At 33.7% G+C, this 15,100-nt stretch overlaps 1 protein-coding gene across 1 annotated transcript; it reads right to left on the minus strand.

The window, feature by feature from the left end:
- Positions 1-1,306: 1,306 nt before the first annotated feature.
- On the minus strand, positions 1,307-5,921 carry LOC145109191 (PI-PLC X domain-containing protein At5g67130-like). The gene is made up of 8 exons (XM_079046304.1): positions 5,689-5,921; positions 5,494-5,619; positions 5,246-5,383; positions 3,022-3,120; positions 2,632-2,935; positions 2,328-2,551; positions 2,149-2,235; positions 1,307-1,691 (listed from the first exon to the last, which is right to left on the minus strand). Exons 1-8 carry the CDS (start codon positions 5,770-5,772, stop codon positions 1,524-1,526), a joined length of 1,230 nt encoding a protein of 409 aa, XP_078902430.1. The 5' UTR covers positions 5,773-5,921; the 3' UTR covers positions 1,307-1,523.
- Between the last annotated feature and the right edge of the window lie 9,179 nt (positions 5,922-15,100).

A 15,100-nucleotide genomic window follows, 5' to 3' on the forward strand; every position in this document is an offset into this window, starting at 1 on the left:
TTTAGTCACTTAACTTTTGGTTTAGTCACTTAGCTTTTAGTTTGTGCTCATTTAGTCACCTAACTTTTAAAATTGTGCTTATTTAGTCACTAAACTTTTAAAAAAATTTAAAAGTTTAGTGACTAAATGAACACATATTTAAAAGTTAAGTGACTAAATGTGACCAAACCAAACGTTAAGTGACTAAATGAGCACAAAGTCAAAAAAACTGATGACCTTTTAAAACTTAAAAAGAGTTAAGTGACTAAATGAGTACAAAAGCAAAAGTTAAGTGACCAAAAATGACCTAAACTCTATAAAAAACTATTAATGAATATTTTTGTACATAATTACCGAGTAACAACTCGGTCACCGATTGATGTGGCATGTGATGTGGTTATTGACATTAAATTTTAGCTTTTTTATACTTATTTTACCAGTGGACTTTTTTATACATATTTTTATTATTAGGACTAATTTTATACGCATCATACAAGTAGTCTTACAAATTTATTAAAAGAGAATAAATGATGATGCTTGGTTTCACACTTGTGACCTCAAGAAAAGGAGACGCCAAGTATATCATTAAACCAATATACGTTTTCAATCTTCGTTGATGATAGCTTAAGCACTTGGTCAAACATTATGGTTGAAAATATGTTTTCAATTTGAAGTGTTCTAAGCCGTAAATCCTTAATTTTTCTATTATTCCAACGTGATTCTAAACACAATAGCCTTCATTTTTCTACCACATGATGTATTGTGAAAATATGTTAGCTATAGATAAAGCGAAAGAACAATTATTTTCCCACGATTTCAACTAAACTTTGGCCCATTACTTTCAATTTGCTTTAAATATGTGGTGGATGTTAAAATGTATAGTGCTTGCCAATTTAAAATGGATTCAAAAATAAATCCGCCTCTACTCAAGTGAATATTTAAAGTTATAGGTCTTGCAATAAAAGATATAGGGTGATGTTGCATGTCAAGTGGGGTCTATGCACCCCTAAATTCCCATGCAGTTTGCAAAACCATACATATAAAGATTCATATGATTTGATATAAAAGCATTTGGTAAAGTTAAAGACTTTCATGCATAAGACATGCAAACACTTTTGTCGTTTTACTGAGTTGCTATACTTTTTTAATGAATAAGAGTATAAGACATAAATCACATCATGTCTAGAAAAAAAAATGATTCACTTATTGTGAGCATTTTTATCGAATTTGGTAGTAAGGCTGTTTTAAAAGTGAAAAATATGATTACAAATTTCAGTCATGTTAGTGATTATCTTATCCATTTAACATTTTTATACAAGTGGTCCGGTAAAAAAGAAAAGAGAAAACAAGTTTACAAACCAATGTATTATAACATGTTGTAACCAAGTTATTATATTTGCTAAAAACTAAAAAAGAAAACTCGACACAACATAAGCAACGAGTGAGTGACATATACAAGTGTGTGCACGTATTTTAGCCGAGAAATACAAAAAGAATTTAACAAGTAAACAAAAGAGTGAAATTACTTTAAAGATACATACAACTTATAATGATATGAAGATCCATGTTGACAAAACTATACCCACAAGCCATCGTAGTTGATACGCATTGTGAATCGAGAAACTGGTTCCACTCGACCTGCTTGAACCCCCAGGTGACAGTTGTGCTGGCGGTGGCGGTGAAAGCACTGGTGTATTACATGTCCCATTTACCTGCAGAACATATGTTCATTTAGTATACAGAACATGACAAAACAAGATAAGACAGAACAAGATCATTTGGACTGTGGACCATTAGACTCACGATATTAAGACAAAAAACTGTAACTTTTGTTATCTAAAAAAGTGGGACACAGACTTGCTCTTGACCTGTGGTGTCGTCTGTACAAAATATATGATTGTCTTGTTCCACAATTACGCTCATCGAAAATAGTCTTAGAAAATTGGGAAATCTTTGATAAAATCTTAATATTTTAGGTCAATTTACAGTTTAATCATAACTTTTATTTTTTGAACAGAAAATGACAAAGTATAATATAATATTAGATAATCAAGAATTTTCTATTTAAAAAAATAAATATGAGATTAAACCTATCCAAAGTATTAAAACTTTATAAAATTTCCTAGAAAAATTTATATGTGAATATAATAAAGGAACTATTAAACGTACCCCACAATAAGCAATGTTAAGGCATCCACATGTCGAATGTCCATTGGCTACATCAATGGCTTCCGATGCACCTCCACCATCACTCCTCTGTAGTAAAAGAAAAACAACTCGATTATTAATTATTTAATTAATTTCCTTTATTTAAGGTTTGACTTAAGAAGTCAAAGTAACCTTCATACCTGGTAAAAGTCAACGGCGATATAGTTCGGCCAACGGTTGCCGGCGGCTAAATGGCAAGTGTTCATCATGGCGATTAACGAAGCAGAGTTATCAATACACGCTCCGGTGACATTAGGATTAGTCGAGAAGTAGTTTTGAAGAACAAGAGATCGCGACGTTGTGTTCATCGGAGAAGATTCCGATCGACTAGGGCAAGAACCAGCAATCTGCCCCTCCTGTCCATCTAGGGTTTCAAAATCGAGTGTTCATATTCGATTCGATAAAAACGAGCTTCAATCAATTAGGTCAATAATCAAAACTTACATTGATTTTCGACGATGTATGTCCACTCATACGCAAATCCCTCGGATGCCTCTTTTGCCGATTTGGAAGTGAAGACGATTAATCGTTGATTCTGCTTCACCATATCTGTAATCGTCGGCCAATCTCCGCCGTTTTTAGGCATCCGATTCACCGGAAACTGGTATTTGTTGAGACCAGATGCGGCGAAAACCTTTGATAATCCATTTGGGGATGAAACGTAATCTTCGATGAAGATTGTGATGATTTCTGATGGATTTGCTTTCAGAAACTTTTCGATTTCTCGTAGCACATTGATCGCGGGTGTCTGTAAGATCAAAACATGAAAATTGAAAGTTTATGAATGATTATAAAATGGAAATTTTGGGATTTTGTTTGAGTTTTTGAACTTACGTATGCTGTAATGTTATAGCATTGGCCACCGAAGGAGTGACATAGCCAGATATCGTTGTTGAAGTCGTACATATCCAACATTAGCCCTCGAACCCCATTCTACATTGAAGAAATTTCATTTTAATTTGTTTCATATTTTGTATTTATTTGATTTATTTTGTATAATAAATTTAGACAAAACTCCCAAAATATGTATAAGAAATTAACACTTTGAATTAGAGGAAAAAGTTGCAACCAATTCAATCCAATTTAGATATGACAATCGAATATTGAAATGGATCGGTTTTTTATTTATTGGGTATCCAATACATTTATTTGGATCTATTGAATGCCCATCTAATTAGAAGGAATGAAATATTAAAATAACATTGATAAATTAATTAAAAACCATATGTTTCAAATAATACTTTAAAGATTCAATTTGAAAGTTCAATCAAAATTTGATAGCTATTTAAAAAATAATAAATTTGAAGTTAAAATTCATAGTTCCAAGTTTCCAACCAAATTACAATAACAATGATATTAAAATTATAAAATGAACACTTTAAAGTTTAAAATAAAACATAATGTTGGATAATAATCTGACACCATTTGATAATAATCTGACACCAATTAGATAATAATATGATGATAATTGAATTATAATTAGATATACACCCAATTCGATAATAACTGGATATCTAACTTGTTTTATATTTTATGGTTAAAACATAACATTTTAAGGGCATATCGGGCCCAACATCAAATCCAAATTTTGCACAAATTTTGGAACAAAGTTAATACAATCCGACACCATTTGTTACATCAAATAATAAAATATTAAATACGTTGTTATAATTTTTTTTTTTGAAAGAGACGTTATAATATTTATTAACATCAAATTTGGAATTTGATAATAAAGTATTCTTTGTACGAATTGATTATCGAACTTTGAAATAGTGCAATTTTTAGTTTGTTATTTGTATAATAATATTCCAATATATAAAAATACTCCATATATAATACAGTTTATGTGTGTTGTGTATTATAACTTTTTTTTTTTCTAAAGATAAAGGTATATAAGGATAATTTATTTTAGTTATAATTGTCTAATAACATAGTTTATAAAATAATTGTAATAAAAAGATACAAGTCCAATATGTAACACCTAAGTAACTAACAGATATGAAGTTTTTTTTTTCCTGAAAATCTATCAAGTTTAAAAAAAATACCTTGAATTATATTATATGTATTAAAAATAAATTTTATCATTATTATACAAAAAAAAAATGTAATGAATTCTATATGATTCATCTAAATATATTTTGCAAAAAAGATCAACTTTATGTTATATAATTAAAGGATCTCAATGACGCCTTTCTTCAATAATTCAGATATTTTGTTTATCCTTTTCCTTTTAATAAATATATTATTGGGGTCAGTGTGCAATTAGCTTGTCCTTTAATTTATTTAACCATGAATACAACTTTTCTTTTCTTGGTATAAAAACATTGATTTAGTAAATAAATCATTATACAACCCGACATGTGGAATAAAACAGAGATCACATGCGTATACCATAAGCTACAATTAATTCAACAAACTAATTAAATAATAAAATAATTCCCTACACCTAATCAATTAAAAAGAGAACACAAACACCTAATCAACAAGCCTTTTACAAAAGTTTTGTCATGGCCTATCACAAAAGCTACCATAAAAACTTGTACTTTTGTAGTGTCCATATCATTTCCATCTCATTCTTTATTAATTAAATAAAGACAAAATGGTACAAATGGTTTTTGTAGTACGCATAAAATAAATATTGTATAAAATAACATATTTTAAGTTGATTTGTATTTTTTAAATTAATATTTCATGATTCATACATTCGTTTATAAACTTTGTCATGCTAAGACAATGTCAACAATTAAGGTATATACGGGTTCAACAATAGTGTTCCAACTTTGAACTTTCAACCTAAAACATTGATTATTTCATTGATAATTCTACAATCACATTTAATATTATTAACTATAACCATATATTAAAAATCAATAACAAAATGCGCATAAAGCATAGAACCAATGTGTTATATCTAAAAAAAATTGTATTTTGTCATATAAAACCTATAAAAAACTAAAAAAACCATGGCAAATAGTGTTGAGTACGAATTTATCTAAATTATTTTTCATGGATTTTGATTTTTTTAAGATAATTGAGAGAGAGAATTCATTTTACTTACTTGTAGTTGAGATGTAACACTATCTTCCTGATTAGCCGGACCCAAAAGCATTCCACCGGATATCGATTTTGTGCCGGAAACCGCAAATGAATTGTGAGTTGTCAGCCATGTATACCGATTAAACGGCAACCCATTCACCTGTAATTCCAAAAAATTCCACAAAATTACAAAATCAACCTTTTCACTTCGATTCTCAATTGATTGAATCACAAACAAACTCCATTGAAGAACTGATAAAACCGACGTACCTTAGAAGTAGGACTGAGGGGTTGAATGCGAACACATCTAGGGCGAGTATTGCCACTCGCCGGACATGTTCCGCAGCGCAAACCGGAATCGCAGTTGTTGTTGCTTGTGGAACAAGTTTCTCCGATCTGTTTATGTGGAGAGTGGAGAAATTAAGAACTTTGGGGAAAATGAATGATCGGAGAAAGGGAACAGACCTTGAGAGACGATGATGATTGGAGAAGATAGAGAAGTGTTCCGGTGATGATGAGAAGATTGTAATCGAATCGCCGCGTATCCATGCTACTCCTTGTTGATTTCACACAGAGACAGCGAGAGTGTGTTTGAGAGAGATGATGGAGAGGAACCGTCTCTTTTGATGTGTTTGAAGTTTGGAGTGGTTATGGGGGTGGGTAAAGAGGTTTAAACAATTATATGTACGAAGTCTCATTCTCATTTTATGTAAAAGAAATAGACAAAATTATACATATGACACATGCGAGTTACAAAAGAGACCATGTATGGTCCCTTTTGTTATACGGGTCCTTGGTTTTTTTTTTTTTTTTTTTTTTAATGACAAACATATACTAATCTAATTTATTTTTAGAATTTACTTCCTAAATCTATTTAAAAATAGCAACATATACTATCTAATTTACTCATAAAATCTACTTCTTAAATATATTTATGTTCCAAATAATATTTGAACCTTCAACCTTTGTGGAAAGAAGACATCTTACCTACAAATCGATATTTTTTTAACGTTAGAGATTTGTTAAAAAACGAGAAAGAACTAGCAAGAAACTAGTCGACCATAAAAATCATCATATAACAGCCAATTGATGGTTTTAAAGTCATCCAACCTAATTGATGTATTTCTTAGACTTAACATTACACCAAATGAAAGACTATGTTATTTTATTAAAGAGAACTGTCGCTCTCGATTTAACAAACACAAACAATTGAGAATTCCTAAAACTACAAATATGCCACCGAGCAGAGTAAAAATCCCCCTCCAAACAGATCTTTACAACTCTCAAAAGACGAATAGAGAGAACAAAAACCAACCAACCAGCATACGATACTAAATGAGGAACCGTGATACCTCACCATCTACTGATATGAGAATGACCTTCAAGAGCAAACAAGCACTCACAGAACAAATGGCTAGTTGTCTCAATGTCAACATCACAAAGAGGACATAATAACAAATGGGTGCCTAAACACGACTTTCTAAATGGATTAGTAAGATGCTTATCTATAGACATAAGCAAAAATATAAATTTTAATGGGGACAACATGAATCCGTCTGGTAAAAGTGGAAGAAGCGGATAATTTTTTTTCCATCAATAAAAGCTTGTGCCGCAACCCCCCCCCCCCCCCAATGTCTTATAAAGACCAAGACTACCTACCAGAAACATGGGAAAAACCCGATCCAATAAGAGGGATAACATCGTCCTATTGGAGACTCCCGCCCTTAAGGTGTTTGCGAAAAGACTCTACTAAGGAATTTTGCTCTAGTAAGGAATCCACCTCTAAATTAAATAACTTACTAAATTGAATTTTTAGAGAAGCTCCACCTAAGCAAGTGTCTTCCCAAAACAAGTTTAAAGACCCATCACCAATCTTTTTTTGATACAACTATAAAAGATTCACCCATACAATTGTTAAGGTGCGCCATAGCCTTTAGAATATTCCGCCAAATAGAATTCCTCCAAGAATGTGAGACACTGCCAATGAAATCATTACTCCTATGGATGACCTTGATAAGTCTAACCCATAAAGCATGAGGATTAGATTAAAAACACCATATCCACTTAAACATAAGAGTATGGTTAAGAGCTAACAAATTGTTTACACCCAATCCACCAAACAGTTTTTATAATAAAATAGTCTTCAAACTTATCAAAGCCATTTTCTTTTCTTCCATACCCCCCTAGAAAAAACTATTACACAACTCTTCTAATTTTTTAAGGCTCACATAGGTTTGTTATAAAGAAATATAAAATAAGTGGTCACCACAACCAAAACAAACTTAAGTAATGTCAATCTCCCTCCAATCGACAAAGTTTTGTCCTTCAAATTTGAAAGTTCAACAACCACATTTTGCACCACCTCACACCAAGACTCTAATATGGGTATGTTATCACCAACAAGAAGGCCAAGGTAAGAAAAAGGAACTTTCATCATCATGCATCTTATATGAACCACCACATCCTCAGCTTGCTCGCTTGGACCTAGATACCTAATAGTTTATCAATATGGTGATTAATTTTGAAACCAGAGGCCAAATGAAATCACTAAAGAACTCTAACAATATTATGATGTTAGATTCCTTCCATTCTCCAACAAACACTACATCATCAACATAAATAGATGGAAAATAATAACAGAGGGATCCATACCAAAAGAGATACCAGAGAAAAGTTATTGATCAATAAACTCCATGAATATATATATATATATATATATATATATATATATATATATATATATATATATATATATATATATATATATATATATATATATATAAGTGTTCCATCACCAAAACAAAGAGAAAAAGGGAAAATAGGTCACCTTATCGAAGACCTAAGACTGGAATTCCTCAGTAGTAGAGCCATTCATAAGAATTAACCCTCTTAAAGAATGAAAACATCCTCAAATCTATCTCTTCCAATTATCTCCAAATACCATCCCAAAAAAGTAAATCATCTAGGAAATACAACCAAACCAAGCCGTAAGTTTTTTCAAAGCCAACCTTGATGTAACACCTGATTCTTACAAGTAAATTTCTTCATTTATCTTTAAATGTTTAAGTTTTGGAGTCTTGATCCTACAAGGGGCATAGGGTAGCCTCCTACGCAGCGCGTAGGAGGGAAACTTGGGCATGAGGTCTTTGTGACCTACACGGGGCGTAGGTTTGGTTACGCGACACGTAGCTTCCCATGACCAAAACCCTAATCTTGGGGGTTTGAGCCCTATTTAAAGGCTTTAACTCCCTTGAGGCCCTTCCATCCTCAGCCTCCGTCCTCCCAAATGGCCTCCTTAGAAACCCTACTCTATATTTGCAAGTTTTGAGCTTGAGAGTGTTTTGTGTGTGCATTTTTAAAGAGAGAAGAAGATTATGGAAGTACTTGGCAGCTCAAATCAGTGTAGATCGAGAAGTTTCATCCTCTCAACCATCTCCAGAAGGTATAAAGTTCACACCTTAATGTTATTTTAAGCTAATCTAGCTTTTCTTTAAGGATTTCATTCTTTTGTCCCCATAACCATGGTGTGTATGAGTACGAGCTACTCAATACCATTGGAGTATTATTTTCAAAAGTTTTTAAGTCATAAAAATGAGAGCTTGGTCACTCTCATCCATTCATGCATGAGTTCTTGAGCATTGGGTGACTTTTTGGACTTAGGTTATGATTTTTTTCCCTTGGTATACATGCAAATTGATAAACTCAACGACTTTATCCATTAAGACATTTATAAGATAGAGATCTAGAAGTTGGAAGAGCTATTGGACTGAATTAAGGGCTTAATAATTAAGTTAGGACATCAAGGGTTTACGAAGGGCGTAAATCCCTTACACAGGGAGCAACATCGATTTTCCCCGTCTTTGCTACCTTAGGCTCTATGCAGGGCGTAGAGCTACTACGTTGGGCGTAGACTGACCAAAAATTAACTTTTGACTTTTTGACCGTTGACCGTTGAATTTGACAAAGCTTGACTTTAGGTCAAATGGAGTATTTTGAGTTGTAGTTTGAGACTTGGTCCTATTTGTTGTATAGGTGACCTGTAGAGCCGGTATTTGGATCAGTGATCAGTTCATCTATCTTCTAGACTTTGAGGTGAGTTTTACTAACTGTACTCATGCGTCGATAGCACCAATACCGGCCCACTAGGTCGTGTTATCTATAAGACCGGTAGATCTGTATAATTACATGTACTTGATGGTTATTGTTTATCTGTTGCATATATCGACATAGTGTGGTTCGGTTGAGGTTGTACTACTCTGTGTTGTAATCCAACAAAACTGGGGCAATCCAGTCCGATGATTGTGGGTCGTGGGTAATCCAGTCTGATGATTGTGGACCCGAGGGTAATCCAGTATAATGAATGTGGACCGAATGTGCATGCATTGTATTTATATTGTTGTGTGGGGTATTTTGGAGGAACTCACTAAGCTTTGGCTTACCATTGTTGGTGCCATGGTTTCAGGTAAATCAGATGATCAGGGCAAGACAAAGATGTGATCATACACATCCTCTTGTTGATATATTTTTTGAGGGATTTTGAAACTTTGATTTTATGGATTTGTCTTGAAAACAATGGTTTATTATATTATGGTTTTTGGAAATGTTTTACAAAAATGAAAAATTTTATCATGATTTTTGGGATGTTACAAGTTGGTATCAGATCTCTGGTTTGAGAGAATTGGATGAAAACTTGTGATATTCCATACTCAAACTATAGATATGCAAAATATTTTTCAAAATTAACTCTAAAATGATAGATGTTTACAATCAGCTGGAGCCAAGGAAAGTTATTCGCCAAGATTCCCATACTTGTTTTGTGTATTGATGATATGATAGAACTGCATGCTACTTTGTAGGCTAATGATCTTCAAGAATTGCATGATAGAATTTCCTGATTTATGATACCAGATACCTTAGGAGAATTTCATAATATGTTATATGGAACTGACATTATTACTATGGTTGCTTAGTATGTGTATCATAGTTATACATAACTAAGATTTTATAGTCTGAGAATGTTTGATTTAGCCTTACTTGATGTTCCTTGTATGGTTGTGGGCTTAGGGTAGAATCAGTTATTCGACTGTCTATCGAATCCAATGTTATGTACGATTAGCATACACAAGGTGGCTACAAGGTTGGTGCAAGTTTCATGAGTAAATATGGTTTATAGAAAGCCAACATAAGGAATGATTAGCCACTCTCAAGAGAGTCAGTATAAGATGTATGTGTATACTAGTTGATTAGGCGTTGTGGATGGGTAGTCCGTGACGATATTCTAAGACAAATACAGGTAGAAGTGGAAGATAATATGGGTCTGTACTACTGGAAGCATAGGACCTGTATGCATATTAAAGAAGTCACGAACCCTGATGACTTAGTGATCTTGTAATGATGTAGTAGTATGAATTGTGGCTTTAGTGATGTATTTCAGTTTGTTTTTAGTATGGCAATCACTAGACGTTTGAGATTAGGAGTTGGTGGCCTGGAGAGGCCAGAATTTACTAATAATTGTGATATCCATAAAATTTAGGTAAAATTTAAACTTTTCAAACATTTCAAAACCATCCATTGTTTACAAATTGTTTTCAAAATAATCCAATATCAGAGTTTTCCCAGAAATCACAACATGAAAAACAAGGAGGTGTCGGATCAAGCCTTCGCCTTCCCGCGATCATCCGAAGTACCTGAAACAAAATCCACAACTGTAAGCACGAAGCTTAGCGAGTTCTCCCAAAATACTCGCACAACAATAACACACATAATAACAACGTACTATGGGCCCAATCAACCATCGGGTTGGAATGCCCCATGCCCTCAGCCATCGGGTTAGAATGCCAACATACTATGGGTCCAATCATCCTTGGATGGTATACCCTCGGCCCACAACCATCGTGTTGGAATGCCCACATACTATGAGTCCAATCATCCTCGGGATAGAATACACTCGACCCACAACCATCGGGTTGCAATGCCCCAGTCTATTGGCTCATGCACAAATCAGAAAGCCTCAACCACCAATCAAACTTATGCACATATATCAGATAATCACATAACATTCTAGAGACAGTCAAACCGATCTACAGATCACTAACCATAACAACATCCTATCTACCAGGATATCGATCTAACAGATCATAACTACATAGAAACATCCTATCTACCAGGATACTGATCTAACAGATCACAACAATAATAAAGCAGGATAACAATCCAAAGGGCCGAACTTGGTGCCTTCGACCCTTGAGTATAGTGAGGAAAACTCACCTCACAAGTAGTGCTGAACTAGACTGAAAGTCTCCGATCGTTGTCTCACCGAAAATCCCGAACTATCAAAATAGCGAATACTAAGTCAACAGTTGGAATATCAATCTTGACCAAGGGTCCAAACCTAGGGCAATAGTCCATTCTAGCCTTTCCTTAAGTTGGGCCAAGGCCCAACTCCAATTCCTTAATCCAAAAACCCAATATACAAGGCCCATAATTGGCCCAATTTTCCAAATTGGGCCCAACTCTCTAATTGGGCCTCATCCTAAGATCCACTTCCAAAATTGGCCCAAACACTTCTACTCAGAAAGCCTAATAAAAATCCAAGTCAACTGGCCTAAAGGTGCTCCAATCCCGAAGCCCAAATCGCAAAAGCCCAACAGAAGGCGTACGCTGGGCGTACCCCGAAGCTACGCGGGGTGTACCCAAGCCTCACATTGACTAGAAACGAGGGCGTTGACCGCGTACACAAGACATACTCCCCTTACGCGGGGCGTACCCTCGCAGAGACCAAAACCCTAATAAGTGCTTAATGGCTTAAGCACTTAAGCCTAAATTCCAGATCCACCGACCAAATGTGTCTTAGAACCATAAAGTCTCAAACTTTAAGACGTTGAACGTCCAGAACGTCCTTAATGTAAGGTCTTAATCCATTAAGACCTTTCTACCACTTGCATAGGACACTTTCACTACAAGAAAAACACGATTTTGCTACGGAAGGAATCTGTTGCGAAAAGCTGAAATTCCGTTGCAAAAGACGAATAGCGACGGAATTTGCAAAGACCTATTTCCGTCCCTAAAAACGCCGTAGCGAGCGGTTTGTAACGAAAATGATAATGTCGTCGCAATTGTGACAACGGAATGAAATTCGTGGTAGATGGTATTCCGTCGTGTATTCCGTAGTAGGTTTCCATCATAAGTTCCGTGGTAATTCTTTCGTCACAAATTCCGTTGTATTTAATCCCTAACAAAATCCGTGGTGATGAATCCCTAGCTAAATCTGTTGTGATGAATTCCTAGCTAAATCCGTGGTGATGAATCCCTAGCTAAATCTGTTGTGATGAATCCCTAGCTAAATCCGTGGTGATGAATCCCTAGCAAAATCCGTTGTGATGAATCCCTAGCTAAATGCGTTGTGATGAATCCCTAGCTAAATGCGTTGTGATGAATCCCTAGCAAAATCCGTAGTGATAAATCTCTAGCTAAACCCGTTGTAATGAATCCCTAACAAAATCCATGGTTTATATTCCATAGCAGATTCCATAGAAAATAACGTAGAAATATTTTCGTTGCAAAGCTGGATAGCTACGAATGGATAATTAATTTACAAATTAAATCCTAATAATTGTGTAGTAATATATATAAAAAAAATAAAAAAATCAAATAACATTTATATCATAAAATAAAACAATAAATATGTATTACATTGGAAAATGAAAAGCGGTTAATCTAAAATTAATACTTTGCGATAAACAAATCAACACTCTATTATCTACTATTTTTGCAGTTCTTTAAAAGCCTTAACAATTTTCTTTGCCGATTGTAGTTGTCATTCAAGCTGCTTGCGTTTTGTGTTGTGTTGTTGATCTTTGGCTTTCATTATTTCGATAAGTTCTTCGTTTTCCTCATTTTGTTTACTTGGAAACTCTCTCAATTCTTCTAATTCATCATTTTTTTCCGAAATATAACATAGTTCCATTGTACCGTTAATCATCGGGATCACCTTTACAAATGAGCCAAATACAAGTAAAATACAATTAACATGTAGCAGGAATGTAAACGGAATCAAACTAATAGCAACCACCTAAAAATCAATTGACACTTCTAAATTTAAGAGCAACCAAACCTACTCCATTGTGGGGACAAATAGCAAAACGACATTAACTTTTGGGGCTTCACCAAAAAAGCATCAAATCAATAAAGCAATGACCTGCATAGAAAAACAAACAAATTTAATATACGATCCAATCAAAACCCACAAATTTTGATGAAAACACCTGAGCAAAAACATATCCAACCATCTCCAATGAAACCATTTAAGAATGATATCCCTACATGCTAATTTACAATACCATTGACCCTTTCAATGGTATTGTAAATTGTTGACTCCACCAACATTTGAAACTAAAAAAAGCAGCAAGCACCTGCATTAAGAAAAATAAATATATAAACTCCATAATTATCTCATTAACAATCATGTCTAAAGAAAGTTAAATAATTGACTCATTCCATCACTCCCTTTCTCTACACACACTAACACAAACATGACATGAAAGATGTAATACATTAATACAGATAAATCATAACAATACTAATAAAGATGGTATGAAAAAAAGCAAAAAATATAACAAAAGTATAAACTGACGCACCCATAAGCTATATATAACATAGGTCAACAACAAGACGATAAAAATGCATGTCTTGGATACTCATACACTATGACACCTTTCTTAATCCATTAATTTTTTTTTGCCATGGCCACTGTACCCTCACTTAGGAATTTAAACAAACAGGTTGTATGCATCTCAATTTTCCATAAGGTACATATGAAATTAGTACCTTCAATGAACCCATGTAATTAGATGTATTCCAATCGAGCAATATAAACATGAAGTACATGAAAAATGCAAAATAGGGTAGCAAAAAAATACAACCTGTAAAACAGCAAGCAAAACATATGAAAAAGAATTTCAATAGAGAAAATAAATCAATTGAGAATATACAAGATACCCAAGAACCCTAATTTATCAATCAGCTTAGTTAGGGTTTTGAAATTACCTCGTGTTTTTTTTTAAATTAGCATAACAGAGAACTGGGTAGACATATCTAGCATCAATCTCAGTCATTGATGACCAGCGCCTTCCTGAGTACCACATTTGACACCTCCCCCAACCGCATTTGTATCGCCTTCCCGAATAGCCCTGCTCCTACTCTCCAACTCTCTTCGTCTTCATATATGTGATATCTCTGATTCAGTCGATTGAACACACACAGTGTGTGTGCTGTTCGTTTCTCCCTATCGCAGAGAAAACACACACACACATATCTTTATTTGTTTATCTTTGTTTTGCCCTCTCTTGATCGTTCTATAGGGATAGATTTAGGGAAGCGGGGTTTTTAATTTTTTTTTGGTGATTTTCGTTTACGAAGGAGGGAACACCGAAATATTTTAAAAATATAGGAGGGAATATCAAAATTTATAAAAATTTATCTATCTTAAATTTTGGAAAAAATTTTAATAAATAAATTTTTTTATTATAAAATTTTTATTTTATAATATTTATTATTATTTTTTATCTTATAATTAATAAGTTTTTAATATAATCATTATTTTAAAACTTATATATCTATTAATATTTATAAATTCTGAATGATAATATAAATATTTTTATTTTTCTACTCATGGCTTGAGTTGTGAAAAATAAAAATTTAGTAACTAGTGGTGAAGTGGTGAAGTAGGTGTCAATGGTAGTTGCTTATGATGTCCATGGATGACTTATGGATGACATATGGGTCATTGGTCAACATGGTAGTTGCTTATGGATGACATATGGATCATTGGTCAACATGGTAGTTGCTTATGGTGTCCATGGATGACATATGGGTCATT

This window comes from Lactuca virosa, chromosome 4 (genome assembly GCF_052849685.1).
Source record: "Lactuca virosa cultivar CGN04683 chromosome 4, Lactuca_virosa_CGN04683_v6, whole genome shotgun sequence".
In the NCBI taxonomy this organism is placed as follows: Eukaryota; Viridiplantae; Streptophyta; class Magnoliopsida; order Asterales; family Asteraceae; genus Lactuca; species Lactuca virosa.

What these genes read in the sequence shown, in the direction of transcription:
- LOC145109191 (XM_079046304.1), bottom strand. Translation starts at nt 5,772, where the DNA reads ATGGATACGCGGCGATTCGATTACAATCTTCTCATCATCACCGGAACA. An exon ending in GTGTTACATCTCAACTACAA is followed by an intron (nt 3,121 to 5,245) that starts GTAAGTAAAATG and finishes TCTTCAATGTAG; the next exon opens with AATGGGGTTCGAGGGCTAAT. An exon ending in GCTATAACATTACAGCATAC is followed by an intron (nt 2,936 to 3,021) that starts GTAAGTTCAAAA and finishes TTGATCTTACAG; the next exon opens with ACACCCGCGATCAATGTGCT.